General features: G+C 36.3%; 1 protein-coding gene across 2 annotated transcripts in view; it reads left to right on the forward strand.

The window, feature by feature from the left end:
* fgf14 (fibroblast growth factor 14) overlaps window positions 1-24,859 on the forward strand; it is a 159,898-nt gene that overhangs the window by 67,789 nt on the left and 67,250 nt on the right. The window contains exon 1 of one of the 2 annotated variants that reach the window (XM_038284812.1): window positions 23,354-24,594. The exons of the other annotated variant lie outside the window; for it this stretch is intronic. Within the exon in view, the coding sequence (XP_038140740.1) occupies window positions 24,402-24,594 (193 nt within the window). The 5' untranslated portion in view covers window positions 23,354-24,401. Of the gene's footprint in view, window positions 1-23,353; window positions 24,595-24,859 lie in introns of those variants that run through there. 2 annotated transcript variants of the gene reach the window in all.

A 24,859-nucleotide genomic window follows, 5' to 3' on the forward strand; every position in this document is an offset into this window, starting at 1 on the left:
ATTTTATTTGTAGGATTAAAATACTTTGCCTCCACTTGAGCCCCAGTTTCTTTAATTCCCTTTATCACCTGCTTTCTATGTAAAACACCTGAATCTGGATCAAGATTTTATGGAGCCTAAGGAGAATTATCTCAGGGACCCTGTTTACATCTATGACTTTAGATGTTTACGTCATCTCCATGGCTAGAAAATGTTATTTGAAGAAACTCGACTTTCCTGCATAGAGTCCTGACTTCAACCTATTAGAACACTTAAGGATGAATAAAAGCAGATGCTGAATTTCTGGTTTTCTCATTAAAGTATGAGCACACCCAGGCCTTGTGAAAGATATTTACAGAATAGTTTGTTGATTTAAAAAAAAATAAAATTGGGAGATCAGAGTCCATCTGCAATTTGCACCCTCTTGATTAGAACTAATATATCCCTTAGGTTAGGTACATGTAAAGGTACACAAAAAATACTTTTGAAAATATTGTGTATTTTCCACTTTACTTCTTTTACTCTCTTACACACCAACATGTCAAATCATTAAACAATTAGTGACATTACACTTAAAAATACTGAGACAAAACAAAGAGTTGTTTTAAAATCACAGGTTCATTATTAAAGGGAAATAAAGCTATGCAGACCAGCTTAGCTCATTGTGAAAATATAATCACCCTTTTGTTAAATCATGAGTTAATACTGACTAGTCTACTGGGTTAGAGAAGTAAAATAATAATATTCTCACAATGGAGAAATTTACCTCTGCATCCCCCTTGAGGGGCAACCTGTGTGACACGAACCCAGAACCTCAGGATTCAAACCTATATGCACTAACCACTAGGCTGCCACCTCCCCTAAAACCAAATAAACTTGATTTCTAACAAAACTGAGGAATCAATAGATCTCTTAAGTAAAGCCCATCTGACAACATGGGTTGGACTAAACTATCCCAGACAGCAATACATAATGCCTAATTTTAGATTAGTAAACAGGTGACAGATGACTCGTCTGAAATGACGACTTTCCTAAGGCAGTGGGACTTAATTGAAAAGTTAAAGTTTTCATCTCTTAGAATGAGAAAAAAAAGTGGTGGTCCTTTACAATGGTCATGAGACAACCGAGAGCAACATCTAAGATACTGCCTACTTCACTTATCATAGCTAAAGTCAGTGTTCCTGAAGAAAGAACGATTTGCCGGAGTAAAAATTGCATCCATGGGAGAATTAAGGACCAAAAATACTGCTGAGCTACAAAAATGTTGAAGACAGACTGAGAGGACAGACGTGTACCTTTAGGAATATGTCAGATTAAGTTGGATTATTTCAAAAGGAAATAAAAGCATCATCATACCATCCATACACAGAAGGCCAAGATGTTTAATTTGTTCTTATTTTACTATCTTTGTATATTCACCTTTTTTTTTTTTAAGCCACATTCCTGGAGTAAAATCAAAACTTGGCCCCTATTGTCTGAAAGAGTTTCAGCTGTCTGCAGTTGCACTTTGTTCCTACATGCTGATTTTTTAAGGTCTGCTTTTAAAACAAAACATCAAAGGGGAATTGATAAGTGTGCAGAGAGAACCAACCACAGGATCAACAATCTATTCTCACTGATAGAGGAACCTGTGCACCCCACCTCTGGATACAGCAGAGACCCATGAATATTTAGAAAAGGGTCCAGTGTTTAATGCTCCAAAGCAAAGATAAGTGTCTGCCTTCCAAATGTGAACCCAGTTGAATCTCCTTGTAACTGTAAACACCAACGGCAAAGAGAGGAAGGTGGGTGGGTGGAGCTAATCGCTGAAGTGAGCACATATAGTTGGCTTTTTGAAAGAGGGAAAAGTTTTTTTCTTCTTATCCGATGTCTTACACTCACAGCTTGGGTCTGTTTCTAACTGGAAGTCTTCCATGTTGAAAATCATGCCTATGGTTAAGTGCTCTCTGAAAAAGAAATCAAAATCAAACATTTTTACAGCCCCAGAGTCTTGCAGCTTTTACTCTGCAGCATGCCAAAAGAATACTGAGTTTATGAGTTTGTGCTCATTCCGTAATTAGCACTGTGACACTAAAGAGCAAATAATTTAATTCCCATTTGGTATCCCTCCAATCATTTTTATTTTCATTCTCATAAATAATGAAGGATAATGCATTGTTTAGCTACTGTAATTAGGGACGAATGAAATAAACGCTATGAAACAGTCTGAAGTTGACCGCTTCTTATTAGAAGCCTTATTAAATACTGATTTCTGAAAAAAGCTTACTATCATTTGGCTGCACTGAACTCACTGATCCAGTTTTTTCTACCAGATTCAGTTTGCATTAGGAGGGATTGTGTTCAATCAGCTAATGCTGCTTTGTAGTTGACTTCTCTAGATGGAGTCACGCTAACAGTTGTATTGAACGTTTACTGCGCTGAACAGCTGAACTCAGCCACTTACTCGCTCCAGAGGGAGAGGGTTTATAATAAAATAGTTTTATTGGAGTGCTCTCACTTGCAGATCAAGTGCAGTTGTAGGAAGGTGAAGGAGGATGGGCTTTAGGAATGTGGGATGAGTTGAAACAGTCTGTGTGAGTTGCATATTTTTTTGCTCTTTCAGAGGTGGCATAGTTGCATTCAGAAGCGTTTGATAAAAGTAAAAGTCCTCTTCCTTTTACTTCAGTAAAAAGAAATGGTATGGATTTGGAAATTTACTCTTACTTAATAGTGAAGAAAACAATTGAACTTTGCATATAAATGAAATCTTATAATATCTCTACAAAACTAAAACATGTTCAGTGCATACAAAATCTGACTTATTTTTCTCTAAAGCAGTTCTAAACTTTAGGTTTGTGAAACCTAAAGCCCTCTTGTGCTATCTATCATTTTCCAGGTGAAAACATCGAAGTGTTCTCTTAATTAAGGTGATGGATGTGGAATGGTTTGCTCCACTGAATCTATTCCATTGTTGTGAAGTAATGCTTCCAAGTATATTGGGTTCATCCCTGTCACTGTAGATGTTTTGCTTTTTACTTTAACAGCATGCATTCTCTCTGCACAACAGATTTATCAGTTGTACGGTTTTGACTTTTACATCATTTATTTATTAGTGTTTAGAAAATTAAGTGGCTAATTGTTGGACTGGATGAAGTAGAAAGCACAGATATTAGTGTTTTAAAATGTAAAAAGTTAAGTTAAAATAAACACTTTAGCAAAAAGCTCACATATGAAAAAAGCTACTGAAGTTTAGTAACAAAGGATTTGGAATTTACATGCATGCCACCCCAGCTATCTTTCTATGTGATTTCCACCACAGTGCGTTTAAAAGTTTATTCATAGAACAAGGTAAGGAGTAGAGAGTCGGTCATAGATCAGAATGAGCTAATTTCCATTTGATCTGTTTTGATTGTTGATAAAAATGCCGCATTATTTTTTTATTAATCACATTCACCAAAACTAAAACACTTTTCTCTCAGTTAACCCAACAGCAAACAGCATGGATTTTTATCTAGATTTTCCTGTTTACTACAAACAGATCGTTTGCTTTGATTGATAATCTGGATATTCTTTTTCACTTCGGTTAGATTCTGAGCTACTGTCACTATCCTTTCTATTTTATCTGCACAAGTAATTTCAGAGGTGTCAAAAGTACAGGTAGCTCTGTTTAAAAAGACTGGTAGTGAAGGTACTGTTTGAGTTCCTTTACTTAAAGGTATAGTGGAGGATGTTCTTTTTACGGATGGATCATCAAAATAAGTGGTCCTCCTAATTGTCGATCATTCTGGTGACATGTTTACGAAAGGCCTTCCTATGTGCTCGTCCCCACTTTCACTTACCGGTGGCGAAAATTGCAAATCTCCTTTTGAAAGTAAGCTTGTATGAGCAATGCAAACAGCAACTTTTAAACTGAGCTTGCATGAGGAGAAAAGGGCCTGTGCATGCTCTCACACGCGTTTAATAGGCGTTCCCTTTAGGGGGTGGGGACAGGGTTGTGCATTTTTTTTGTAAAGAGGATGGGTATCTGCAAAAAAACATAAAGGTTCTACATTTTTCTTCACTAAATTGTTTTTTCCTTAAATGGGACAAAATAACTTACACAAACTATTCCAATAAAAACTGTTTAATGCATATAAAATTGGTATTTTTTCCTCTTGCTCACTGTGTAAAAAAATACTGATTGTGTGTTTAAAAAAAAAATGCAAGTCCTATATAACAATAGTTTAGGAGCTCTGGTATTCAAAGCATTGATGTTGAAAATCACATTAAAATTGAAATAGAACTTGAAACATAAACATGTATATTTAAAATCTAATAAAGGGGGAATGGATGAGGAATGTCTTACGTCTCTGAGTCTGATTCATCGTCTGCAGCTTTTCACAGCCCTCTTTCTTTATCCATGTCGCTGTCAGTGTGTTTTTCTGTGCTCCTACTGGAGAGATTACCTTAGTGCTCTTGATTTTCCCTGTTCTGTTGTAGCTGCTATATCATGTTATGAATATGTAGAGGTAAGTAGCCCAAGTTTAGAAAGTAAAGGGTAGAAAGTACAGATATTTGTGTTCAAATGTAGGGAAAAGTTAAAAACTCCACAGAAAAAATAAATACTGAAGTGAAATAATGATACCAACAAAGCTGCCTAAGGGCAGTAACTACAGTAAGTAGGCCTACTTATACTTTGCCATTTTACACCTCTGGGAAATGGTCAAAATCAGAAATAGTAGTTCTGACCTCAAAGAAAACTTAGAATTGGTATTTACCCCCAAAAAACATAGTTTTAAGAAGGCATTCTTTCACACAGTGAAGTTTGGGTTTGGATAATGATTATAATGATAATGATTATTTTATCTTAAGAGCCACAATGAATCGAGATGTGAAGAGAATCAGTAAAATATGTTAAGGAGCTTAGATCAGAGTCAGATTGAAAGTGAAGCGGTGTCATACTGAATGGTGTCATTGAAGTGTGTGGACTTTGTGTGGGTGGTATGTGTGTGTTTTGTGGTTACTGTGCACATTTTCCTGTGAATACACACATGCATATATGTGGGAGTGTGAGGTGGATCAGTGGGTGCACACGCCAAGTGATTCAGCACTTTATGGACAAGATTCATGCTTAATGAGTTTAGGCACCAATAAATTACGCAGGGCTGAGCTTTCCTGCCGCTCCAGCTCCAGTATCGTTCTTCTTTCTTTCTCCACTTTTTTTTTCTCAATCTTTCCTTACTCACTCTTACACATCTTGTCATTCCAAATTTGTAATCTGTTCTTCCTTTTGTTTCATCCAGAGCTGCTATTAAATTCATTTTTATGTGAATTTGAAACAAGCAGCAGGTTCTTCTTATCTAAGATGCCTGTGAATGTTTACAGATCAGCCTACTTGTGTACTCCCTGGTAAACAGACATGACTCAGTATGTTTACCTGTGCATCGTGTGTAGGCATGTGACAGAGCGCTGTACTTTATGGAGTCTACTTTGGGGACTTTCTCGTGTGTTACTAAGCAACAGTTTTTGTTTTTTTTAATAAAACTCCATGTATTAGTTTTTTGCGGGGTTTTCATCTGTATTCATTTAAGCCTATTCAATCTACCGTAGTCCTGCAAACTTTCGAGACTGAGCATTATCTACCAAGATCCCAAATAAGCAGAGTTAACTTGCTTATGTGAACAAAAAGGTGAACATTTAATTCATGGACAGGCTGTCAGTGGCTCTACTAAGAGTGCATGTGAACTTGATAACAGGTGCAAAGTGGTGACGACGGCCTTGTTTTAATTAGGATGTTGAATGTGTTATTGACTTTTATTATTGAGACCTTAGATAAGCACGGGGGATTTATTTTACTCGCCCAATCGCAGCTGCAATTTGTAACAGCACTGTGCATAGATGGTATTACAACTGTGTGAAAAGGATGCAGATAGAGAGAAAACAAAATCTGGATAAATTCTAAAACAAGACTTACATAAGTATTTAAAATAACCAATATTTAGTTGCACAAATTGGGGAAAAAAATAATTAAGAAGAATCAATCATCTGCTGGAGCACAGAGACAGAGATGGACTTTAGCCACGTCCAATCTCTGCCAAAGAGTGTCCATTTTCATCTTTAAAGATGCAGTGTCTTTTCCAATGTTTAAACATCTTTTTATTTGTGTTTCCACTTAATTATGGTTGATGATGTCACCTTCTTCCAATTAATGCTAATGATGTTCTCGGCTGCCATTAGTAAAACACACAGGACATACCTTTTGCTGTGAAAACATAGTTTAGTTTAACACGAAACATATACAGTACCTTAAATAATTTGAGGTTTAGCTCATAGTTTATCCTTTATTATGAAAATGAATTCTAATTCCTGTTTTTCCCAGAATCTTCACATTCTATGGAAACATTTAAAGTCTTGTTCTTTTTTTTTTTTTTTTTTGGCAAATTACCAGTTTAGATTCTCATTGTCCTCCCACATATTCTCTAATAAACATTTAATTTATTGTTCAAGTTCAGATTGTGTAAAACAAACACAAATAAAACAAAAGAAGTTTTATTGAAAAAGGCAAAATTTTAAAGGGCAATTTTTGACCTTTGTTTAGTGCACTCTCTCCTATCATGACGGTCATGTAAATAAAATAATGCGTTTTCTACTGACCTCATCCCAACCCCAGCTTCCACCTGTATTTATCTTCATTGGTCATTGTTAGACAGCTTAGGGCCAACAGTCTGGTCTTTCTACACAGCAAATGAGGCAAACCAGTCTTATTCAAGCTTGGTGAAAGAGAAGGGACACATTTCCCCGAGCAGGATATGACCTATGTTGAGGTGGGGGGTAATGTGGTGTGTGCATGTTAACGACCCTGGAACACATATCTGTGTTTGAGACTGCGGATGCTGTCGTGATGCTGCTTCTCACAAAGCATCTTACTTATCCCGGGAGCTCCCCTTTATTTGAGAAAAGCACTATTTTTAGAGCTGTGTCGAAAGGTCAGCTCCTCTGTCGGTTGCAGAAACACTGAAAGAACATTTTATCAGGAAACAAGCAGCATTGGCTGGGTTACACACACCACTTTGTCAGGCACCTGCTGCATGATGTATATCCCTGTAAAACCGCAGAAGCTTTTATGACACTGCAGACTGTCACTTTGACCAAGTTCCCTCATCCCATAATTGCCCCATCACTTCAAATAGCTGAATGTGATATATGGAGAAAAATGAAAATTGATGATTTCTGTGCATGTTTTAGCTTTAAACTTTAACACTTTTCAATTAAGAAGTTCTCCTTTTAATTTGGATTGATAAAACATAATCCGTGTCAAATGACACAAACTTTTTTTCACCGAAAAAAACATGGGTTAGTGAAATAACTTTTTATATTTTCTAAATAAACTATATTTATAATTATCAACCTGGTTTTTGTTTTGCTGTCTTTCTTTCTTTCTTTCTTTTTTTTGACCACAGCAATTCAAGTTCATTCTGGCAGTAATCACGTGGTAATTAGGTGGTAAAAATGCAACAACCTACTCAAATAATTAGCATCAGGTCCGCCATGCAACAAGTAAGACAATTATACAGAAGTCTTATTTGTTTGTATTTTTTCTAGTAATTAAATCAAATAGGTGAATGTAAATGAATTTATATATTAACTTCTTTTTAGATTATTTAAAAAAATATTATCCATACATGCAAACAGGTACATTTCAAAAAATATTTTGGGACATTTTTTAATACATCATTAATTTTGTGTTTCCTTTTTTGTTCGTTTGTCAGTGCTTTATTTTTGATATTTACAAAGAATATGTTACCTAGAAGAATTGATACAACAGCTATCATGTAATATATGCAAAGTAGTAATAAAAAAACAATATCTAATAAAAAGTGTCTTTATTCATTCAGTGCCTCAGTAATGTTGATTCCTGTGGATTTAAATTAATTACAAATTGGACAAACTATTAGAACAGGTAAATAAACTACGTTTCTTTTCTTTTTTTTCTCCGGTCATGACCACTTTATGAATATTATAGAACTATTCATCAGCTCATTAACGTTCATAAATCGTTTGGCAGAGAGCTTAAAGATACTCTAAGTGTCTTGCCCAGTGGCATATAAACGTGGCAGGGGAGGAAGCTGGAATTGGAACTTGCAGCTTTTAGATTGCAAGGTCAGTAACAAAGTAACATAATTCTGTCAAATGGCTAACACTAAAAGGAAAGTACTGAGGAAGATTATAATGAAAAAAAAAAACAATAAAACAATACAAATGAAGAATGATGACAATTTTATTAACATGATTGTCTTTAGATTATTTCTGTTGAGTGTTAAAAGAAAGGAGGAAAAGCTAAAAGAAAAAATAAATCTCCAAGCGAAGTGCTCATTTACATGTCTGCAGTTCCAGCCTAATGAGAAATGACACTTTTGTAATTACAGTTGACTGTAATTAGGTGGTGTGTAAGTAAGATACAATGTTGCTGGTTTTAATGACTGGCCAAGGAAATTACTGTAGGGAATTTTAAATCACAAAAAATATAAACTGATGCCATTTTACAGAAGGAAGATTATTTTTTTTATTTATTCAACTGCAAGTAGTCTGTGAAGATGTGGCCTAATGTAAGGCCTGCAACATGGCCATCGAATGTCGGCTTTGATCGTATCGCACAGCTGAAGCTTATGCGCGTTCTCCATCACGCCTACCAACAGAGGAGGTGTAGGAGGACACAGAGGAGGGACATGTTTTTATCCAAAGCTTCAGGGTTTTTCTGATTGAAATTTTGGCAGGGAACAGAGCTGCAGATGAAGTTGATTACGTTATTGCAGATTGACACTTCTCTGACCTCCTGTTGCTGCTTCTGCCACTCAGTCACGGCAGAAGCAGCAACATAGGCCAAAGAAAAGGATATTAAAACAAGTGGCATGTATTATTAGCTTACCTGAAAAATAAGTCAGAACCTATCTTGATTTTTCTACAACTACGTGGCACTAAACTTCAGCGTTGGTTTGACAATGACATTACTTTGAAATAATAATAATAATACACGCTATGCTCTTATATCACTCTGTATCCTTAATGGAGACTGAAGGTCAATGTGAGGAGTTCATTAGCATGTTTCGGAGGGATAAACGATTTTATAATCGGGCATTTAAATCTCAACTGCCTTAAGAAAGATTTTAAGTGCTGAACACCAGAAACGTTATTTTGTTACCTTATAAAAACCCTTGGTTTATGTTTAGTCAATGATGAACCAGCAAAAGGTAAAATCTCCTTTCTATACTTTAGGGCAATGTGAAAACACTATAAAACCTCTGTCCAAAGAGATCAGTCTTTTAAACTTAGGTTTTTCCATCTCCAATGTGATCCCCTTAGCACTGCAGTTGAACAACTGTGCTTCTTGTCTGTCCTGATCCGTACGCCACACTGCCAACTTTGCCAGATGAAAACAAAATGCTCTTTTAGTTGTTTTCACTTTGTACTCATTTTGCTTTTGTCCATCTTGTCTACTGTCTGTATTTTAGGGTCATTACTTTCACCCTAAGAAACAGCAAAGAATAGAAAAAAATAATAATAAAAGAAGCAGCAAAGTTTTAAAATGTGCTGAATGAGCATTTTACAATATCCAAAGATATTCACAGAATGACTTTATATGCTCTGCTGCAGCATATAGACATAACCACAAACCTGCAATTTAAATTTCAGAGGAAACAGGACAGAATTTATTTCAAGGAATAAATGATTTTCTAAGTTGATATGCATATGTATTTGTACCTGTTTTTCATTTTTTAATCTCTAATTTAAATCATTTTAAACAAATAATTTTGTTAAATAATTAGTTAAGAAAATTAGGTTTTGTTTCTTTTAATTTTACTTTAAGTTTAGTTTTTTATGCAAAGCTGGTAAAGCTTTGGTGGAAACCTCATATTATTTGACAACATTATCAGTTTGGAATATTTCATACTGCAAAGAGGATCATCATATTTCTTGTTGTCAACTTTTTACTTAGGTTTTCTTCTGGTGTAAAGCCCTCAAAGTAATTTCCATTTGCAGTGTTCGCCTACTTTGGCCACTTGAGGGCATCTTTTAATTTAATTTTTTTTTTTTTTGTTCTGAGAGATTAGGTTCAACCTCTTATGGCGATAATGTGTGTATGAATCTAGTGGAAATTTAATATCTAAACTGGGTTGTATGGTTCAGTTTAAAGACAAAGCAGACAAAGCAACCAAGACATTATTGTCAAAATAAATGCAGTTGCATTTCAGGTTAAGGGGAGAATGTTTTTAGTGTAAAAAAAACACACACAAAAAAAAAAACAAAAAAAAACAAAACAACAACAACAACCCAGTTTTAAAGCTGATTCATTATTTTTTTGTTATTTTTTCAGCTTGTCTTGATCTACAATCTAATTATGCAGCAGTCTCTTTCTGAGCTCTGCACTGCACTCTAGTGGTTAACAAGTAGGATTGAACATCAGGGATCAAATCACAACATTTAAATCAGCATTATCTTGGTAGGATTTGTACATATATATGTAAATTATTAGGATAAAAAATAAATATTTTTAAAGTATTGAATTTTATTTTATGTGATATTACAGAGCTCTAAAGCTTGCAGATTTTCATTTATTGGTCCTTTGTAAGAGAATCCTGGTTTTGGTGTTGGTGTCCCTCATAGATCCAAACTATTTTATACATTTCTAATAATTTTTTGCTTTATATGTTTGGCCAGGTACACATTTCTGCTCCAATGTAAATGAATTACTACTTTTAATAATAATTTTTCTGTTAGCACCAATTTAAACAAGACTCACAAATTACATCAACTCAAGAAAAGCTGTTAATATTTATAGTATACTGTCATACATCATATTGTGACAGTGACTATTTTTACATGCAGTATCAAGTCAGAGTATTATATATTACTATAGAGCAATATTAAAGTACACATAAAAAAAACTTTAATAACATTTTCATTATTTTCTTTCCAATTAGGAGTTTAATTTGGAGCAAAGCTTTGCTTAATAATATACACTGCTCAAAAAACACATAACATATCCTAGATATGAATTAAAGAAGTATTCTCTTTGAATTATTTTTTCTGTACAACCTTGAATGTACTGAGAACAAAAATCACTATTGGTAATGAAATGTATAACCAATGGAGGCCTGGATTTGGAGTCACACTACAGGTGATCTAAATTTAATGTAGTGCTGTTAAAACAGGTCAAAATGAGGCTAAGTATTGTTTGGCCTCCATGTGCCTGTATGACCTCCCTATAACGCCTGGGCATGCTCCTGATGAGGTGGTGGATGGTGTCCTGGGAGACCTGGACTAAAGCATCGGCCAAGTACTGGACAGTTTGTGATGCAATTTCACATTGGTGGATGGATCGAGAAAAGATGTCCCAAATGTAATCAGTCAGATGTGGTTCTGCGGTCATGCTATCTATGGTGAGCACATGGAGGGCTGTGCGGCCATCCAAATAAATTCCTACCCCACACCATTACTGACCCACTGTCAAACCGGTCATGCTAAAGGATGTTGCAGTCAGTAGATCGCTCTGTAGCACATCTCCAGACTCTGTCATGTCTGTCACATCTTTGTCATCTTTGAAGAGCACAGGGCACCAATGGCGAATTTGCTAATCCTGGAGTTCTGTGGCAACCGCCAAGCAGTCTTGGGCTGTGACAACAACCCCCATCTGTTGACGTCGGGCCCTCATACCATCCTCATGGAGTTGGTTTCTAACCGTTTATGCAGATATATGCGCATTTTTTCACAGCTGTAGTTCATCTTTGGCAGTGCTCCTCCTGTTCCTCCTTACACAAAGGCAGAGGTGGCAGTCCTGCTGCTGGGTTTTTGCCCTCTTACGTTCTCCTCTACATCTCCTTTTGTAATGGCCTGTCTCCTGGTAGTGCCTCCAGCCTCTGGAGACTATGCTGACAGACATAAAAAAAACCTTCTTGCCACAGCTCGCACTGATGTGCCATTGTGGATGAGCGGCACTACCTGAGCAACTTGTTGGGGTTGTAGAGTCTGTCTCATGCTACCATGAGCGTTAAAGCATCACTAGGATTCAAAAGTGACCAAAACATCAGCGAGAAAGCAGAGGTACTGAGAAGTGGTCTGTGGTCCTGCAGAAACGCTCCTTTATTTAATGAGTCTTGGTAATTGCCAATAAATTCCACCTCGTCTGTTCCATTTGTACAGCAGAATGTGAAATTGATTGTCAGTCAGTGTTGCTTCCTAAGTGAACAGTTTGATTTCACAGAAGATTGAGTCAATTGAAGTTATATTATGTTGTTTATGTGTTCCCTTTATTTTTTTTTTTAAGCAGTGTATTTGGTGGCAATCTTTTGTTTAGCTGAAGAGATAAATTCTGAAGGATGTTTTTATTTTGAATTTTTTTTTAAGATTTATGAATGTTTTTTGTGTTATGTATAAGCTTGATTTAATTGTTTTACAAATGACAAATGAACAGATTAAAAGTTTTAGTCAAAAATTATTTTTAATTTGAGAAAACGAGAAGAATTTGTCAAAATTATAAATCTATGAGGTTAGATTTACCTTGTGAAGCAAATCTATTAAATCTCATGTTTCATGTTACCACCCCTATTTCATATTACTGATACATTGCAAATCTGTTCCAAAATAATGAAAATGTGCCATATTTATTCAGCCCTTCTGAATATATTTCATATGTCCTGTGAATTATTGATATGCCTTGTAAAATAGTTACATATCTTAAACCTTTTCAAACATTATTTAAAGCTGGACATCCTAACAGAGATGACATCCACAATTGTGTAGTTAAAGCAAGAGAAAACATGGTGAACTGCTGTAGCTGTACATTTAGGGTTGTTCTCCTGCTAGGTGAGTGTGTTCTAACAGGTCATGTCTTAGAATTGGCATGTACATAATGCATATATATTTGTTTATAATCTATTTTATTTCTAAGAAAAAAGCCTTAATTGTGCAGTGTTATATTTTCTTTTGTTGTTTTACCCGTGTGTTTATGCATTCTTGCATTTGCCTGTCACTTTGCTTCATATAAATCTAAATTTCCCCTAAATTTATATAGATATTTTGTTAATAGAAAACAAGGTAGACGTGTAGCAACAGAACAGAAGAAACCATTTCTTCTATCAAAAAATTAAATGATCTTCAGAGGAACTATTATAGATATGCATTGCTGTGTTATAGCCTAGGCTGGGTTCCAGTTCCTCTCTGTTCTTCATGGAGTTTTGCAAGTTTTTTCAGGTACTCCATTTTCTGGCAGGCAAACTGTTATGCTGACTGAGCTCTCTAAGTCTCTTTTAAATGTAAATTTATGTTTGTGCTTCCTTCTCTGCATCTGTGTTGGTCTTTGATGAACTAACAACCTGCACAAGGTTCAACATGAAGCTTTTCCAATGACCTATTGAGATAAGCACCAGGCCCAAACTATGGCAGTGTGTGATTAAGCAGATATAGACAAAGGGATACAAATGGAAAACCTTTTTGTGTGTAACTTCTATAAACTTTCCTAGAATTGTTAATGTAGGATTCCAAATCATAGATAATCCATATGCAAGACTTTCCTTCATAACAATTAGCCTCTTCACGACTGAAGTCTCTGACATATTCAGTGCTGTGGCGACATTTGATCCATGACGGCATTAATGGGTGTTGTAATGTCTGCTGGTTAATCACTGCTATCATACCAGAGTGCTAACCTCATCTCTCCAAAGTAATCACAGCTCTCTGCATCCCCTTGTCACTTCCATTATCTCACCATCTCTTGTTCAAATACACATTTTTCTGTGGTGACAGGGTGTCATCTATGTTTCTCAGACTTTCCTTTCAGAGTAAAAAAGGTCATAGTGCAAAACCTGCATGATGATGATTACAACTATAATTTCAAATCATTACTGATGTCGTTAGTCTTTCACTGTCTCTTTGCGAGAACTTGATTGGTTTTCTTCATCAGGTCAACTCACCAGAGGTTTTATTGCTGATATATACTTCATGTCATATGAAGACACCTTAATGGACCTCTGGGAGGGAAACATTTAAATGGGAACCATAAAAAAACTGCTTGTCAGAACCGCTCTTGTAGGAGTTGTTTTGATCCATTAATAGATGGAAATTTGTCATGCAGTTTTAAAATGTGCCTCTATCATGTATAGACATGCACATCTATGCATTTATTAAGACAGCAGCTTGTTTCACTTTGTAATTAAGGCAGACCACTATTTTTTAAAGGCTTTTTGTTGCAGTTTATTAATAATACAGGTTGTTATGAGATAGTATGCATAAAATAGGTCAAAGAAATAAACAGAAACACATGAATGTGCTTCTTTTGAGTCAGTTTCAAACTCCTGTGATTCATTATTTAGGTTTGGAAAATTTTTAAGCTAGAAAATTCCAATGTTTGTAATGTCAGCGTTGTATCATTAGAAAGGGATTTAATCTGTAAACATTAGATCTGGTCTGATATCAGATGGTGAGATGGTGAGAAAGAAGGTGTGTGTTTGTATTAGAGATGCACTGATCCGATACCTGGATCACATATCGGCTCTGATATAGACTAATTAACAGTATCGTATATCAGTAATTTGATATCAGATATTGCAGATCCCATCCACTTTACATGGAACTTTTATTTCTAGTGGGGAGTGGTGCCCTAGTGGTTAGGGCATAGAGCTTAGAATCCTGAGGTTATGGGTTGGAGCCCCACTCCCACTGCCTGCCACTCTGCATCTCTGAGCAAGACCTTTAACCCCACACTGCTCCCTGGGCGCCTCATGATGGCAGCCCACTGCTCCTCAAGGGGATAGGTTAAATGCAAAGGTAAATTTCTCCAATGTGAGATCAATAAAGTTCAATTATTATTATTTCTTTTTGCTGCTTATTTGTTAATAAATGACAAAGTATATTTATATCTGTGTTCATTTGTTACCTTATTTTAAACAATATTTATGTCAAGGCTAAAACCTTCACTCACATAGCAATATTTATAGTTCATTTATTCAACAGTTCAATCAGATCGATATAGGATACACATGTGTTACATGGCATTATATAAAGCTTTGAAATGTACCATTGGTTGTAGAACTGTGAACATGTGAACTTTATGACTACACTAAGTTTGTTTTCAATGGCCTTGAAATTAAATGCACATACAGTCAGCTACTGTTGTCGGAAGCTGCAGACCAAAAAGAAATAGCATAATTTATCAGGCGCGGATACCTGTGCTGATAAAAGAAGGTTCTGAAGGCAGATGGGAGTATCTGGATTGGAAAAGGTGTGTATTGTGAGAATCTAACCATAGAGTTCACAATGTCTATTTTAAAAAAAAGATAAGGTGACTTAGAATGCTAGTGAATGCTTCTGAACAGGTTGAGGGAAAGATGTAGGTTTTTGTCCCGTCTCATGGATATATCCATTTAATAAATAAATGTCTTGAATTTAATGTCCATCTCCTTATAATTTGTTACTTCTCTCACTATCAGCCAAATTAATCCGGGGAGGTGATGTAGGAACAGAACAGACCTTTCTGATATTTCGCATCAACACTGCCAATAATGATCAATAACAGTTAATAATTCCTGTGTAAACATGTTTTAGTTTGACTAGATGTATAACGGGAACAGTCATGTCCTCAGGCTATCCTCTAGGCTCCAACCTTTGGTTATTCACATTACACCTGTGCTCCTTTCAGGTGGTAGCTGAGCAAGGAGGCATTAGATTAAATCAACTTTCAGAAAAAAATAAATACAAATAAAATGGCTACCACTCTTAGGAATCATTCACCCTACTTTGGCCTTTATAGAAAATCAAACCAAACTCTTTGTCCAAAGTTTTTACCTCTTCAACGTGTACATTTACTAAATTAAGTTCTGCATGCTGTCTGTTTTATTGCTTCAGCATAACTGCACTAGGTAAATTCCTTTTCATTAGTATTCTGTTTTATCCTTCCATTATTTAAATCCACCTCCATCACCTGCATCTGTGAATTATTTATATTTACACCTATGGACTTTATGCTGAAGTCAGGATGTACCTTGTTTTTGCATACCTGAGCTTCAATCGACATATTAACTTGCTGAGAGTCGAACAAAATGCATGTACCCACACACACACACACACACACACTTTATGTCAGGTTTCAGCTTCAGAGGGAGGCCTTGCCAAAGGAGCTTGAACTAATTGATATTCTCCCATAGTGTTCAGGGCTTCTCCGAGGAACCTCACTCTGCAGTGCTGCTGACAAGGCACATTTCAACACTGCTGCAAACTTAGAATAGGATCAAAAGATGTAGAAGGGTGCTTGAGAGGGAGGGAAGGAGATGTGTGACCAGGATGTTGAGACGGGCTTTTTTTTTTGGTGCTTTCATGTATTTATTTATTTTTTTCCCAGGGTTTTATTTAGCCACCACCACTAGCTCCAAGTTCTATCTCTGCAACTTGGGTTGAATGGCGGTTTTCTTTTTCTATATGTGGACCCTTTAAAATTCATACCATCTACCTTTAAAATATATTTATTTTTATTTCACACTTACAGTTCCAAAAGACCTAAAATAACACTTTTATTACTTAAAAAAAAGCTTTTTTTCTTTTATAGAATTTTCATTCAAATTTACCCAACAAGGAACAGCATTGAATGAACTTTTGTTTTGCAGTTTGGGTATAGGCTACAAGTGGAGCTAACTGTTTGACACTGCTGTGCTAAATTAAAGTCTCTGTGGGACAGCTTCACGCCCTGGCACTACTCTAACCTCTCAGCTGAAGGATGATGAAGATGGTTTAGATTTACAACAGACATCTTTTACAAAAGCTGCGCTCTTGGGAAATTTTTGTAATACTTTGTTTCAGTCCTTTGTGTACTTTGTGGAATTTTTTATTCTATATAAGATGATAGAAAATTTCTTAAAAATATGTGAGTAGACTTAAAAAAAAGTAGGTGTTGTTCTATGTGTAGCTAACTGGTTTAAAATGACATCTGTATGCCGTCATTGAACATTTTAAACAATGATTGGAGATCCACCAATCACACACTAAATCACAAACCCCTGCAGCCAATCAGACAGATCCATCTCATATATTAAATTGGTACTAGCTGCACTTTATGCACACTCTCTTCACACATGATTCTACAGTGCATTTCTTTGTAAATAAATTTAGGATGTTTTATGCAGTGTGTAAATGTTTATGATTTTCTTTAAAGGGTTTCTTTGCTTTTTTTTCTTCTAAGAGCATGTTTTTTGCATGATTTATATATTTTCTGCATGTGTGCTGGCAGCAAACATTCTTACATACAGACAGCAAATCAAGGGTCAGCTACAAAACCTGCGTACTGGTGCGGATGAGTATTTCTTAGTTGAACCCTGATGCAGAAGTAAAAGCACAGAACCAGAAGAATGTTGAGAGAGTCCAGAGCAGCTTAGTGACAATAAGGACTTGTGACTGCAGGAGAAAAGATGCTGCAGACCAAGGAGTTACACAGTTTTCCCCGAGTTTTCTAAATAAATCAATATCCTCTAAAGTAGAGCAACTCAATTTCATGTAGATTTATGTTTAATGAAATTATTAATAGCTTGTCACTTGTTACAAAAAATACCGTAGAACCTTTCAGTGACCTACTAAAGCTCATCTGCTGAAATGTCAAAAAGCAAAGCAACACAGAGTCTAAATTCCAAACTCTATTTTGGCAGAGGCATTTATAGCTGAAGAATCTTTTTTATGTTGAGATGCAAAAGCCAGAAATATTCCAGCATTTGGCTTCAAATCACAGATTCAGACACATGCAAAGGTTACAGGATTGAGTGCAAGGCTACGGTACACTTCCAATCTAAAAGTTTCCTCTTTAAGTTTTTTTTTACATATGTTAAATTTGTTTGTTCTGTCAAATCATAAAATAAATCAAAATGTCAGCTTTGAAAAAATGTTTGAAATTCTAAAATATGAACTTTCCTTAACGCATTCCTTAACAAACTCTAATTTCTGCATAAGATTTCACAGAATTGGCATTTTCACAGAAAAAAATGCTGTGATAAAATTATCTCTGTCACTCCATCCATTTTCAGTCAGCACTTTCACTTTCAACTCCCCCTAGCTGATGTGGCCTGATTGGTCTTTCCCATCACAGCCAGTCCTTCCCGAAAGCTAACCACAAGAATTAGCTTTTCGCTTAAACAAAAAAATATTTTTTCATCCATTTTTCTTTAAAATGTGGTTTTCAGGATCCAGGTTTTATTTTTTTAGTGTATACTCCATGTTCAACACCTGCCCATTTACTATAGCCTCTTATCACATGCTGATCTACAACAACTCATGTCGTCTTCTTTGACCGTGATCACTTGTGTAAGAATAACAGTTTTTTTTATCTTTTTTTTTTATCAATGAATATTTAGTTTTAAATATTTGCTTGAAATTGCATGGGTCGAACAAAAAACACAGCCATATAGCCAAGAGTCCTTAGCTTCTCCACTCAACTTGTACGTTTGGCTGTGTATGGGTGTATTATCAATAAGACTTTAGAAAAGAATCAGCGATCAATTGCAGTAAAGTCTATATATTTAATTACACAAAGATCAAATTTAAATAGGATATTTGTACCTATTTCAATTTAAAAGAATAGATCATGCATAATGTTTCACTTACTGCTGTTGTGGCGGGTGCTCAAATCATGACCCTGTGAACTTTTTCAACTTTCTCTAAACTGCAGTAACCCCGTTCATAATATTTATTTTCCTATGTGAATCCATTTATATTTGCTCTCTGGTTAGCTTGTAGTATTACACTCATTTAAACAAATGAGACAGATACACAAGCCCTGGAGGGTACTTAGAGTCCATAAGGGGCTCTTTGGGATTTTTATGTCTTCTGAAGATGGATTCCTGACAGCATATTTATTTAAAATGAAATATGCATTTGGAGGACAATAAAAATAGAAGAGGAAAACTATGTATGTAACAAACACATAACTCATCTGTAATTGAATACATTTTTAGTCTTTCATAGTGCATAATTTAGATCTATTAATCTTCTTTTATTTCACCGGGCCAGGGAAGTGCTGAGTGCAGCAGCCTGTTTTGCCCCATCAGGATGTGCGATTAAAAAACATGGCCCTGAAGGTAAGTAGCAGCAGTAATCAAATGGGTTGTTTACCCCTAGTTTCTGCTGCATGACATTTGCTCTGCCCCAGCAGCAGGACATCTAACAGAGCTAATTTCATTTCCTTTAGAGGAGATTGGATTTAAATGTCCTGACCTGATGAGGCTGATGCTGCGTTCATTAAGGCTTCTGTTTTCTGCTAAATGAGTGCAAATGGGATTGCAATGTTTACCATGCAGGTGAAGTATGATTCCTATAGTGTTAGCTGATTATCTTTGGAAAACATTTTGTGAAAGATAACAAAAAAGACAAAATACCTAGATCTCTCCTTATGCTGGTTTATGTCTTCAAATTCCTGCCTATGGAAATGTTTTGTCAGATCGTATTTGTAGTAATTCCAGACTGAAAGCTTAGACAAAGTGTCAAAATGTGTTCATCTTAATGTCTTTCTTCTCTGCACTAACTAAGGGAATGAATTAAGAGTTTAAGGCATTTGTGAACAAATTAATGTGAACAGCTTAGGGCAGGCTGTCTGGTTAAACTAACCATATTAGATCTTTTAAGAGGAGAGTATAAATGGGGCATTCAAGCCTCCTATAGGAAGAGCTCGACTTAGAAATGGAATGGGATTGCCATGGACTCTCATACGTTCACATACAAAAGGAGAAAAAATGTAGGTATGATTGTTTTTTATAATTTTATAAAGGATTTAGCAACACATTTGACACTTTGAGTTGGGTTTCCTCTGATTAAAAGTTGGTGATAAGCTTAGGGGGACACCTTTGGATGTACATGATTTTTACACTTACTAAGCTAGTATATTCAGTGCATCCGATGCAAAAATATGAACAGTGTTTTTGTTTTGTTTTTTGTTATTTGTCTTGTTTTTTTGTGTGTTCTGTGTTCTGTTTGTGAGCAACCACTTATTAGTAGTAAAGTACAATGGAACATAATGGTGTTGTTAAAATGATGGTACTTTTTGTCTTTTGTAAAGAAATGTCACTTTGTATTTTTTTTTTACTTTTTTTGTTGCTGCTGGCATGTTACTCTTTTCGCTTACAAAATTTATTTGCTAAAGCAAAATTACAAGCATAATGAATCCGCTCTTTGCTATTTTTTCACAATAGTTATATCTTATAAACAGGTTGCTGCAAAGGTAAAAATTTCACAAGATACTTCCTTAGACAACTGTCGTCGAGTTATTACAATATTTAGTCTATTTTGCAACATATAGCAATCTGACTTGAATGAAACTGTATTTACCTTAACCCAAATCTCACTGAATGTTTTAATTAACCAGTATAAAATAAATGTGAATCAATTTAGATTTACAAATAAATTAGACCTTTGTGTCTTGTAAAGTATCTTGAATTAAAATGTTTGTCAATTTGAGTCTATACAGTATCTTGTTGATGTATTGTAGAGGCATTTTCCTTGAATGTTTTGACATTTATTAATTTACAAATACAAACCAGATAGTGTTTTACTGGCATTAAGTGTCATAGACCAACACAAATAACTACTTTTTCATTTGTAAAATATTTTTTGTTATATCTCTACCAGCATTTCTGTAATGATCTTGGTTCTGTTGTTGTTCTTTAAGTTTTCTGTTTCAAGTTTAGCCAGGTTTTTCATTGATTTCTAGCTTTTTTGGTGTGTCTGGATTCATTTAAGTTGCTTAGGTTTTTCTGTCTGTCCCCTGCTGCCTCCTTGTGTTCTTTTCCCTTGGCTTCCTCGTCAGCTCTAATCACACCTGTTCCCTATCAGCTCATTAGCTCTACCTTTGTTCAGTCAGCCATAAATACACTCCCTCTGCAGTCCCTCTTTGCTGGTTCCTCGTCTTACCTTTCCTCACCCTGGCTCCTTGTTGGTTTTTCCCTGATGTCTCCATGGTTCTGGTTAGTGTTTGATTTTTATGTTGGATTTTTGGATTCCTGTTTTTGTTTAACATTTTTTAAGTTGGATTTTTGGATACCTGTTTTTGTTGCCTGATCTTGTAATAAACCCTCCAAGAATTCACCTCTGCCTCCCAGCTTCTGCGTTTGGGTCCAATCTAAACCTTTTAACCAAATCCTGACAATTTCAGATCTAGAAAAATACATTTTTGCCCGATTTTTGATAAATTTGTGTCACCTAAATCAAACTGGGTGAAGATTATCTGCGAGCAACCATTTTACGACTCTCTTCTTATTGGAATTTAGGTGTGGCAGTTTATTGTGTTATTCTAATATGTTACTGAACTTAGATTTGATACACCCCCTTGTAGCTCTGGTATTTACCTGTGTGTTTAGGCTCATTGTCCAGTTGAATGGTAAACTTTCCCCATATTTTGCAGCCTCTAGGTTAATTTTTCGGTCTTTGTCGATGTTAAGTTAAGTCTATCTACACATCAGATCTTATCTGAATCCCTTTGTTTGCCAAAGAACGGGATCTCTACAGCAAAACACTGCCATCACCATATTTTCCTGTGTGATGTTTTCAATGTGATGTGCCTGGTTAGCTAACCTTTACACAAGGACTTTTCCATACAGGCTAAAGAGTTTAGTTTGAATCCAGTCTGACCAAGCCGCACTGCTTATATTTTTTTAATGGCCGTCTATTTGCTGGATTTATGGAGCATTTTATCAATAATTTCTCTTTTACCATTTCCCCCTGAGCTGTGAATCTTCATAGCTCATCCAGGGCAGTGTTACATATCACTATTAAACATTAATAGTGCTGTTTTTACAAGCCTTTTAGTCTACGGCTGAAAGGCCTCATCTTGGTGGGTTTGTATTCATTCCATGCTGTTGATTTTGTTGATTTTTAGATTTTTAGACATCGACACAAAGCTTGGGATATAATCACAACTTATCACAAATGTTGGCCAAATCTTATTGTAAGGAATCAGAGAAAGTACTGTAGTTGAATACCACAATTGAATTTTGTAATAAAATAAAAATAAAAAGTAATTTCTATTCACAACCAGCTACTTTGTGTAGTTCTGTGACATTTTAATAAGCCTATTAAAATCTTTATTTTTGTAACATGACAAAAAGTAAAAAGATATAAAAAAATTGGAGTAGGGATAACTTGGGTAACATTACTGGTAAATAAACAAAACTAAATTGAGTTTATGAAACATGTTTTTGAAAATGTTTTGGAAAATGTAGTTTTTTATTACAATAACGACTTTTTCCAGAGCTTTTCAATTAACTTACTACACATATGTTGCCCAGTCTCGCGCTGCAGCAGGTCTAGAGTAGAATAAGAAATTATATAGAAGTGAGAAATTAGATCAAACATCCTCTCCTGATTCACCTTTGTGCCAGTGCTGATTTGAAATACTGCTTTGGGACCATTGTTGAGCTGACAGTGTCCGCTGCTGGCTGGAGCGTTTACTGCATCCCTCAGAGAGCAAAGCCGGAATGTGCTGGTCAAAAACTGCTGTACAATACCTTGTCTATTTCCAAAAATTCTGAGATGGAATACAGCCTAAATTATTCAGGAAAAGAACCTTACTCTATACTTTACAACAATCAAAAAATAAGTTACTGTTCATTGCAGACTCCAGCTATGGGAGATTAAGCTGTTTATTTAAAATCCAATTACTGCTATTTTTCATTAATTTTGGGCTATGTTTTTCCCTCCTTCATACAGCTGTATATCAACAGGTGAGCTGGACATGCTGAAAATAAACACACAAAAAGGGAGGTTCAGTGCAACACAGCAATCCCCTATGAGCCCACATGTTTAATTACAGCCACAAACAGCAGATGGCTCTCTTGAGTTTTAATTTCTTTTTGCTTGAGATCGAGGCTTAGGTGTGTTTATTATCTGTAAACCTATTTATTTGTTTTCTTTCTTTATGGGTTAGTTTTATAAACGTTTTTTTTTTTATGATTGTAGATCACAATGTACAGTGGGATGAGAGCCCTGGGTGCAGAAGGGCACCTTATTGTTACAGCTTTCGTATAAGCTGCAGCCGACCTTTCAGGTGAGGGGTTTTTGTGTAGAAAACGTCTCCCTCCATTTCAGTAAGGACCCGAAATGACAGGCGCTATCCGTGGTGCTGAAGCTACGTATGAACATCGCAGCGCAAGGACGGTGTGCTGTGACATTTTCTAGTTTTGCTCTTATTAAAACAAACTTATATCACTCCATAGCTTTTTGATTTTGTAAATCTTAAAGGTGCATAAAATAATTTAGGAAGAAGGATAAAGCAAAATGAGATGTGATGTTACAGGGAGCAGAGCGAAAATATACAATATACCTCCTCAACTCCTGTTAAGCCTTTTTCTCTCTCCCTTAGTGTTGAAAAAGGAGGGGGGGCGTCCTCGCTTAGTCGGGCAGTCAGTGGTTAGGACTTGTTGATGAGGGGGATTTAGTTGGTCTGGGGCGTACAGGCTAAAAACCCACCACTGATTATCACTTCACATCCTTTGCCCCCGCTCATCGAGCGTGGGAAAATACATCGTCTAGGTTGTCAGTGGCTTTTCTTCCCGGAATCTCATTTCGCCAAGGATCGCCTTAGAAGCATCACCCTCTCAGATGTCATGGGTCATGCAATGCGCTGATCTTCGGGGAGTTTACATTTCTATATCAAAATACTACGCAGACGTCATCTGCAAGGCGCTCAGATCAGCTCCCCCCTTCCTGCTCAGTCTGACTGTCACCGGACTGAGATTTGCAGAACATTTTCGGAGGAATGTCCAATAATTGCGGAGCTCTCCGATTTTGCGTATTTTTCTGTGAAATGTGCAACTCTTCTGGGGAAGCTGTCGTGGATATCCTTTTGCAAACTTCGCGTCTCGCCTTGGCTTTTCTGCTCTCAGCCGGGTGGTTATCTTCGTAGGAGGTGCCTGTGTTTGTTTAATTGCCCGGCGGCGCACATGCACAGGCGTCCCCACTGGCCGAGCTGTGCTGCCATTCGTCTGACAGAAGAAGGAAAAAGGATAAAACAGAAGATAAAAAAAAGGGAAAAGAGGGTCGAAGATATTTTTCTCCCCATTTAGAGTCCCGCAAGGACGCAGTGGAGCTTTTAAACATTTCTAAAGACGATTGACTGATTGAGAGCAGATGCAGGCTACAGGTATGAATATTCTGAGATCTCCATGCGCATGAGTTGGGCTTTTTTAATCAAGCGCGCTGTCACTGATGAGCGGGATTGCTCATGAAGATGTTAAATTGTTCCACCATGCTCAAGAATATTTCGAATGATAATTGGATCAGGTTTAGTATCACAAATATCATGTAGTGTTTGAACAAAGGAGGGAAAAGCCAGCAATCAGAAATACCTTTCGCAGCCGGTATGGGACTGTGACCCGGGCTGTGAGCTCCGTGAGGTGGCGGTTCTCTGCGCGCAGACTGGACCTGTGCGGTTGTGACATTTCCGAGCCATGGCCGCTGCCATCGCGAGTGGGTTGATCAGACAGAAGAGGCAAGCGCGGGAGCAGCACTTGGACAGACCCTCCACCAACCGACGGAGGAAGAGCCCCAACAAGAACAAGGGGCTCTGCAATGGGAACCTGGTCGACATCTTCTCAAAAGTGCGCATCTTTGGGCTCAGGAAAAGGAGGCTACGGAGACAAGGTCTGGAAACTTCAAAACTTAAGTGTTTTGTTTGTGAGCATATAGACAGATATGCAGTAATCAGTGATCAAAATCAGCCAATTATTATTTGATGATTAGCTCTGAATGTTTATTGACATGTAGGATTAAAAAAACATATATATTTTTGCATCCTATTATCAAGATAATCTAAAATCTAAAAATTTAGAATCTAAATTTAAATGTCAGAACCTATTATTTATGTTTACCTTAGAATTAAATAATTGACATGGTTAAAATAGCTAAA

This window comes from Cyprinodon tularosa, unplaced genomic scaffold (genome assembly GCF_016077235.1).
Source record: "Cyprinodon tularosa strain WSP-4 unplaced genomic scaffold, ASM1607723v1 ctg202, whole genome shotgun sequence".
NCBI classification, from domain to species: Eukaryota; Metazoa; Chordata; class Actinopteri; order Cyprinodontiformes; family Cyprinodontidae; genus Cyprinodon; species Cyprinodon tularosa.